This window comes from Tenrec ecaudatus, chromosome 13, assembly GCF_050624435.1.
Source record: "Tenrec ecaudatus isolate mTenEca1 chromosome 13, mTenEca1.hap1, whole genome shotgun sequence".
In the NCBI taxonomy this organism is placed as follows: Eukaryota; Metazoa; Chordata; class Mammalia; order Afrosoricida; family Tenrecidae; genus Tenrec; species Tenrec ecaudatus.
In genome coordinates this window covers 32,047,865-32,056,886 of record NC_134542.1, presented here as the reverse complement: position 1 = coordinate 32,056,886, position 9,022 = coordinate 32,047,865, and the positions used below count along the sequence as shown (strand labels likewise).

The 9,022-nt window shown below is 39.6% G+C and overlaps 1 protein-coding gene across 1 annotated transcript; it reads left to right on the top strand.

Moving 5' to 3' along the window:
- The first annotated feature begins 308 nt into the window (after nucleotides 1-308).
- Nucleotides 309-7,897, top strand: FAM237A (family with sequence similarity 237 member A). Its single transcript, XM_075528927.1, has 2 exons — nucleotides 309-720; nucleotides 7,338-7,897. The coding sequence occupies exons 1-2, from the start codon at nucleotides 309-311 to the stop codon at nucleotides 7,475-7,477; spliced, it is 552 nt and encodes a 183-aa protein (XP_075385042.1). The 3' UTR covers nucleotides 7,478-7,897.
- The last annotated feature ends 1,125 nt before the right edge of the window (nucleotides 7,898-9,022 follow it).

Below are 9,022 nucleotides of genomic sequence, written 5' to 3'. Positions count from 1 at the left end.
TCCTTAGAAAAAAGATGATGCTGTTTGCTGTCGTACAGGTTTACAATCTCAGAAGCCCCAAGAATTCGAATCACTATGAGTTGGCATCATTGAGTTTGGTTTGGGGGTTTAGTCAGGCAATGAGCGTTCTAGATAGATTTCTGCAAATTATATGGAAGGTGCAATACGATTTTTCTCACATTGGAGACTGGTGGGTTTTTCTTTGCAACATTCTTAAGAGGAGTTTATTTGTTTTGTTTAGTTTCGGTACTAATGGAGTCAATACAGAAACTCTCATGAATATTTCCATTCTGTGCAGCTTCTGGGCCATGGCTGACTCTGGGAGCAGAGGAAGGATCCTTCGCCCCTTGAGCCTCACTTGTTCCCTGATCTTGATGGGAATGTGCTGTGTTTCTCCTCTCTCCTGTCACAGCCAGACAGACCTGCTGGCTCTGGACCAAGCTGATCCTCAGTGCTGGGAATCCTCTTCAGTGCTCCTCTTGGAAATGCGGAAGCCTCGCATTTCCAACACCGTTTCAGGCTTCTGGGATTTTATGATCTACCTGAAGTCATCAGACAACTTGAAGCATGGAGCATTGTTTTGGGATCTGGCCCAGCTCTTCTGGGATATCTATGTGGACTGTGTCCTTTCCAGGAACCATGGCTTAGGAAGGAGGCAACTGGCTGGAGAGGAAGGCAGCGTCCCCGCAGCATCTTCAGGGCACACAAGAAGCAAACAAGGTGCTCAGCAGCGGGTCCTTTGTCTTTTGAAAAGTTAATCAAGTGAAAATATTCTGAATTGTAATAAATAGGGAAAGGGGGACCATTTTTCCATGCAGGCTTCCCCCAAGTGATAGCAAGGTAGACAGCATTTCCTTTTTCATATCATAATAGCTGCATTTATTAATATTTTTGTCTTGATTCTCCCACTTGGGGTGAACAGCAGCTAGGGAGAGCCTGAAAGACAGGTAAGGAGAAGCAAGTTCCCCCAAATACATGATGGAAACATAAAAGAATGTCCCCAAATTAAGACACTTCCCACATGAGTCTGAAGATCAACAACTTGACAGTTCATTTGCTGTGGAATTGAGAGGATTTGAATGTTAGCTCAGGGAGTATTGGCAACACTCAAATTCTTGCCCCCTTTAAACTTGAAAGAAAAAAAAGAAGAAGAAGAAAGACAAAAAAGACAAAAACATTGCTTCATGTAAATGGAGGGACTACTTGAGAGGTACTTAGTTTGAAAAATAAAGCGTAGAAAATCAACTGGCATGCAAATGCTCTCCCTGTTGGTTTTTCACATAATTCTCAAATATGTAGTTGACTTTCAGCTGAGTATTTTTTTTGTAAGTTGGAGTTTTTGATCATTAGAGATTTCCTTGGAAGTATATATCACATTTACACACAGTCTAATCTGGAGTACTAGAAGAAATTCCCTTTATAAAATGGAAGTAAAGGTGAGTGAATAAAGAGATGCCTTAGCCCAACAAGGAGCCCTAGCCGTGTAGTGGTTACATGTTGGGCTGTTAACTGCAGGGTCAGTAGTTCAAAACCACTAGCTGCTATAGGGAAGAAAGATGAGTCTTTCTACTACCATAAAGAGTTATATCTCAGAAACCCAAAGAGGCAGTTCTACCCTGCCATATAGTGTGACTGCGAGTCAAAATTGATTGGATGGCAGTGAATTTGGTTGATTTGGGTCCTACTCATAGTGTTTGTTTCATTTTAAAAGTCATATCAACCAGTGAATCCCCAACATTGCTGCAAGGACTGTATGGGTAACTCTAGTTCTTAGGATTATTTATGTATTTGAGGAAAACTGGGCCAACATTAATTCTTGTATTCATGTGTTTTGTTATGGAATTATAATATATTCATATACTCTCTCAATTAAAATAGCAATTAACAGGAACAGATCAAGCTAAATTTTTCCTAAGACATTATCTCAAGCACTAATTGCCTTTGAGTTGATTCTGATTAATGGAGACCGCATATGGTTTTACATATTTAGTTTGTTTTAACCCTTGTCACCTGTGTCCCATAATTTGCTGATAAAAATATCAGGCAATCCATTACTATTATTTATAAATTAATTTATGTTGGCAAATGGTGTATTTTTATGAAAATAACTGCTACCTTTTCATTTGTTTGACAACTGCTGCTTCCCCTGGGAGGTGTTTTCTAAAGATGTTATGCCATTTTTAAAACATGTTGCTGTAAAAAGGAGCATCATGTGTTTACAAATAGATCGCCTAAAGGGAAGGAATGGCTGGGAAACAGATTTAGAAATTGTGTTATGTGTGTAAAAATACCAAACTTGGAATTAAACAGTTTTTTTTTCTTTAGCGACAATATTCTTTCAGCAGTTTTAGATACTTAAGTAGAAATAGAAAATGGATATTTTCAAGTGTTGGTTACAAATTTAAAAACATTTTTTGAATGAATGAAGATTGCTCAGGTGGCGGCATAATTATGAGCCTTTGCATTGGTTCATCTGCACTGCTAAGCGTGGTTAGAGGGCATTCCACCATTCTCTGCATTTTGGTTGTTGGCCTTAGATTGTTACCAATTTTGTCTTCCCTTTGCGCTCAGTTTACATTTTGTTGTTGTTGTTGTTTGAAATGAACTTGTTTGTCACTAAAGACTCCAAGTCCATTTTCATTTTATTTTCCCTCATTTTTGCTACTCAGACCAATATTTAGGTTTGAGGGAAAAGGAATCTGGAGACATATTTTTAAAATAAGTACACTGTGTACATTTACACAGCCCATCGCAAGAAAAGAAATCAACAACAATATCCTGTTAGATCCCCATATCTATCTTTGCACTTACTTAAAAGAACTCTAAGAAATGTGCACAAAATGAGTAAAATAATTATCTGTGTTCAGCTGAACATAAGCATAACATTGTATTTCAACTTGGCCTGTCACTTAAAGATATATCTTTCTGTTTGCTTGAGGCTATACATACACAAGGGGGTACCCCCAAGAAAACGGACTTTTCCCCCCCAAACTATCTATTTAAATGTTTACAAAACAACCTTATCACCTTCAAAGTACTGTCCATTACACTTAATACATTTGTTAAATATGCATTCTTGGAAAAAAATTTCAAACTCATCTGTTTGGATGGCTGACAGTGCCTCCCTCATGTTTTCTTCACGTCTTTTATGTTGTCAAATCACTGCCCTTTCATGTTCCTTTTTCATTCGTGGAAACAAAAAAGAAGTTGCATGGAATGAGGCCAGGTGAGTAAGGTGTGTGAAGCAAGAGAGGCATGCTCTTTTTTTTTTCTTTTTTGCCCCAAACTGGCAAACTGAGATGGCTGTGTGAGCAGTTGCATTGTTGTGGTGGCAAAACCAGTCCCCAGTCTGCCACAAATCAGACCTTTTTGGTTGCACACTATTTTATTACACAATCTTTTCAGAACTTCTAAATAGAAAGCTTGATGAACAGTCTGACCTGGTGGAATGAACTCCTAATGCGCTACAAGTTGTCATTTTCACCAGTTTGGGAAGTTGGTGGATATCCAGAATGAGGTTTGACATCAATTGACATTTCACCTTTTTTGAAACAAGAAAATCACTAGTACGCTTGAGGTTTTTCTCATAGCGCTGTCCTTGTGAGCTGTGTTCAACATCACAACAGTTTCTGTGGCATTTTTCCTGAGCAGGAAACAAAATTTCTCATCTACACACTGTTCTCTTAAATCGGCCATCACACACAAAGAATAAGGTTCTAGCAAAACTGCTTTTACGGGGGTGGGGGGGAGGGAATTACTGTGACCAGAGAGAACCTTCCCAGGTGATGCCACTGGGTACACTAACTCAGAGTGAATTGCTTAATGCTCACCTACTGAGAAAAATGCAAATTATGAAAGCCCACTCCACCCAGCACAATTCCAGTTTTTGGTACTCTATGGCAGTTGTTTTTTTAGCTTTTTATTGTGAAAATAGATGAAGTTCTGTGGAGGAGATAATCAATTTTACATGTAAAAACTCATCAAACCTCCCCATGTCTTTCCCTGTGTCTATCTTTTTTTGCTCATCTCTCTCTTGTTGGATAGTGTCTTCCCTTTCCCCAAAGTTAACACCTGTCTGCCCTGTGGACTGTGACTTCCCCTCCCTACCCTGGACCTTCTATCTCTGGTAATCATTGAAGTCTATCTTTCCATGCTCAGTGAAGAAAAGCTTTTTTTTCCCTTTAAATATAACAGTGGTCTCACACAATATTTTTCCTTTTGTGATGGACTTACTTCACTCAGCCACATGTGCTCCAAGCCCATCCATGTCATGAGGTCAGTCGTTACTCTTTAATGCTGCATAGTATTCCAGTGTGTGTATGCACCAAAGTTTATTTATCCATTCTTCCACTCAAGGGCATTTAGGTTGTTTCTCATATTCTTGCTACTGTGAATAGTGCTTTGATGGACACAGGTGTACATATATCTGTTTGGGATCTGGGTCTCACTTTTAAAGGATATACAGCCAGTATAGAGCCATATGTGTAGTGTTTGAAGCATGCTGCAGTGTGGAATTTCTAACTTCTGGGGAGAAAAGAAAGTATTCGCTTTAACTTACACTTTGGAGGCCACTTTCTTCACCTCGCTGCAGAGTACCTATTGCCTCAGCTGACACTACGCAAGAAGTAGAAGTGCATCTTTCAGTGTATTGAAGTTGAACCTTTAATGCAAACTATTGTGTGCAGACCAGGAAACAACATTTTCCATTTGGATTGTATCGTCACTGTCAAAGAGGGTCTTGGGTCAAGGAGATACCACGTCCAGAAGTTAAATAGTTACAGGAACATCAGGTTTTCATTTCAAGAGGCTTGATTAAACCTCTAGTGATTCAACTGGGGTCTGGATGTACCTGTAGGCATCTTCTGTTATTTTTTTCTTTTGTCCCTGGGGATTTAATACACTACCAGGCTGGGACGGAAGTAGGGATGAAGAGGTGCTTGTCCCTACAGTTCTCAGTGAAGTCACATCATCAGGGCAGAAGAAATGAATAGAAGTAAGTGTCTACAAAGTACCCCAAGAGGTTGTGATTCCTCCAAATTAAAGTCTATACACACTTGAAAAATCTTGCTATGCATTTGAAAAATATATTTAACCCTCACATACTTTCATATTTTAATATATCATATTTGTTAGTATTGGGTCAGTAAATACAAAAACAAAAGATAGTATATAGAGAAGTAAACTTGGGAAAGTTAATTAAATTAGTCTTTGATTTCTTAATCTGAAAAAGAGTGTTATGGAAGCTGTTAGATGATCTCTGAACTTTCTTTTGCTTCTCGGTCCTAATGTTCTGTGGGTCTATAAAATGGAAATGTACTGAAAGTATATCAATATGGAAAAACCCTGGAAGCACTTTACTGCAAGGGAAGTTGACCATGTTGACTCATGAGCCGGACTCTGTGACTATTTATAAACATTATAAACCAGAACAGAGGGAAGTTCAGAAATCAAAATCCCGCCCCCCCCTAAAAAAAACCTGAACACGAGAGGTGTCATCAATTCAGAATAAACTAAAAACAAAAACAAAAAAACGTTGCTGTTTAGTCTAGATCCCAACCATTCTGAGGAAGCTGTAGGAGGACCAGGCAGTAGTTTGTTCTGTTCAACCTAAGGTCTCCGTGAGTTGGAAGTCACTTGACAGCAACTATCAACATTTAGTCTACGAAGACATGGGCTAGGGACTGCATCTTTACCTGGGAAAGCATGACAAGCATGTGCCTTGGCCTCGCTCCTGATCCTGATGGATGGTGTCAAGCCGGAGAGTGAACGAGGAGGACTAAGAAATACAGATAGACACTGACTGGTGCTAGATTGATTGACTGATTTAGGAAAAGAAAGGTCTGATGATAACTCAAAAACAGACAGAAACAGAATCCAGGTTAACTCATGAGCTAATATAGACACTTCCATGCAAATGAAGGCTTTTTAAAGTACATCCTTGGTTTTCGTCCATGATGAGAAAATGTAAACTTAGATTTATGAGTTGATGGTATTTGATGTCTAACAAAGTGGCATAGTAGAAGCATCAGTCAGACAATCAAACAATGGGCTGCACTGGGTGGATCTGCTCTGCTGCACAAGAGCTCCTTAAAGTATTAAACAACAAGGATATCACTTTGATGACTAAGGGGCGCATGACCAAACCCTATTTTCAGTTGCCTCATCTGTGTGCAAAAGTTGGACAATAAACCAGGAAGACCAGAGAACAATTGATGTATTTTACTTGTGGTGTGGTCAAAGAATATTTAATATACCATGAAATATTTAATATACTTGGAAAAAGACAGATTTGTTCCATCTGTGGAATGTTCCATAAAAGACATGTTTTCAGGGGGAACTACTTTCTGGATAAGGGCATCATGCTTGGTAGAGAGTCAGAGACAAAGGCAGACCCTCATTGAGATGGACTGACGCAGTGGCTACAACACTGAGCTCAGATAACACTAATGTCTCAGAAGCAGGCAGTGTCGTGCTGCTGCACGGGGGCACTATGAATCAGTCCTCACTGGATAGCACCTAACAACAACAAGCTCAGTAGACAACTCTGATGGAGAAAAACAAGTTATTAGACTCAGAAATTTCCTTTCTACCCTTACTCACTCCAGGAACTGTCCTATGAAACCTACTCAGTCATTTCTCATATTGAAATTTATTCCAAGGAATCAGAGATGCAGCACAAGACTCTTTAGGCAGTATTACATAATAGGGATAATAAACTTGTAATTTCTTGTTGATAATTGTAGGAAGTAATAGAGTTGTTGTTAATTGCAGTTGAGTCGATTCTGAATTATGGCGACTGCACATGCTATAGAGAAGAACTGCTTCATAGATTTTCTTAAGGGAAGTAGAGAATCAGAGCCTTTCTTCCAGGATACTGCTGTGTATAGCATTTGTGGTAGTATAGTAATAATATTTCATAATACAAAATTTGGAGTTAACATATATAAATACATATATATATATAGAGAGAGAGAGAGAGAGAGTGTGTGTAAAGCTTTTATCATCTCTGGAATTATTTTATGGATTGTTTGAACATTTTCTTTATTGTTTCAATATACAATGAATTTTCATTCATTTTTAATAAAAATATTTTAAGGACATTCGTAGTAACAAGGAAATTCTATTTATTATAATTCACTTCATTGGGTTGTATAATTCAATTGCAGAAATCACAAAATTTGTGTAAATATAAATTTCCATATGAACTTCTGCAATACATCTCATCCCATTTTGATGATAAAACCACATGCACAGCAAACTGTCATTAAAAAAAGTAGCTGCCATTTCATTTTGCTGAAAATAATTTTGTGACTGGATGATTTTTTTTCTACTTTCAGGTGCATATTCTCAGCTTCTAAGAATCTCTCTCCAGAAGAAGAAAGAGCTGGTTGGGGACCTGATGCACGTGCATGTACCCAGCAGTGGGTCTAGGTTCCTTGGAAAGGTGACCAGCGGTTTGAGAATAAGGAGAAAATAAATCTACACACACGTTGGAGTTAAACAATATAGACACATATTTTTCTTGAAAGTTAATGATTTATTTACTTTAAGTGGTGGGAATGTCCACAGACAAATATTAAACAAAATTCCCTCAGATGACAAGCTTAAAGGCGTCATTCATTTTAGGTAGCTAGCATGTTCCAAATGGTCTTGTTACTGCCAAATCTTCTCACTGTCCTAAAGTGTTAACCATTTCCAGAGATGATCTTGGCATTGGGAGACCCTGATTCTTGAAATTGCTTTTGATATTTTATCTTCAAACACTTGAGATGGGGAATGAGCCAGGTGTGATACATTTAACTTACATATACTGCCTAACTTCTAAAGCATTCACCCTTGGACGGCTTATGCACAGACATGCAAGGCACTGGACTCATTAATTACCAGCTACTGAACATCTCTTGTACCCGATTCCTGCTTGAAAGAATATGTTACATTAAATGAAACAAAAATAAATAAAAATAAAGTGAAACACTGAAAATGCCAAGAAAACATTCTTCTAATGGAAGCAAAATTAATAAAAACTCTGAACCTCAAATCATGTTATTTTCCATGAAAGTCTTGTTGTTTTTCTGGAAGGCTATCGTTTCTGGTAATATAAACACTAAGAAAATCATGGTCTGTCTCCTGGTGCTACCCAATTCGGTCCAGTCCGAAGTTCCAAGTTCTAAGGCACAACTTCAGCAATTAAGCGGACGTGTTTTCCAGGGGACGCTTTTCTGTCCCTTGTGCTGTCCTATTGTTCCGACCCAGGTGAAACAAGAAGGTGGGTTTCCACATTAGGCTGGTTCGTTCCTCCCCCACCAGAGGGGCAAAGTATCCAATCCACCCCAAGGGGCCCCCGGTACCATGCACCAGAAGATGCTTTCACTTCCTCACACCAGGTCTGGAGGCATTAGAAGGACTTTGCTCCTTGGCTCTGGCAAGAAGCTGGGCAGCTGTGCTTCTGGTGCTCATGGTGTCACTACGATAGTGGTTTGGATGGCTGGTCACAGGGGCATCATGTCTTCAGAGCTCCAGCTCCAGCGGGGATCGAATTTATCAACCTCTGAGCCTCAGGTAGCAATTTTATCAGCTCCCCCAAGGAAGTTTTTTCTCTATAACTATCTGCCTCTCCATGAGGAATGGTGGTCCCTTATTTATTGTTTAACATCATGGGGCAGGTGCTTGGGCATTGGGGTGAGCACAGAGGACAATTGTGTACATTACTCTACTGCTCTGTGTGCCAGGCCTCTTTCTAATGGACATGGGCACTGAGCCATCTGTGTTTTCTGGTGAATCTAGTAGGTAGCTTCCTCTCCCGGATGCACCCTTCTGACTGTGTTACAGCATGTGCTTCCAAGTACCTTGGTAGGAAAGGAGGTGAATGAGTTACTACATAAAATCCGTATAGTAGGAGCAGCATCGGAGGGGGGGGGGGGCGGCAATCTCATATACCCTGCTTCAGGCTTAGCCTTGCACCGCTACCTTCCACTGCTCTCTGTGCCATTGGCCTGCTCACAAGGTTAACCCACAGGTCAGC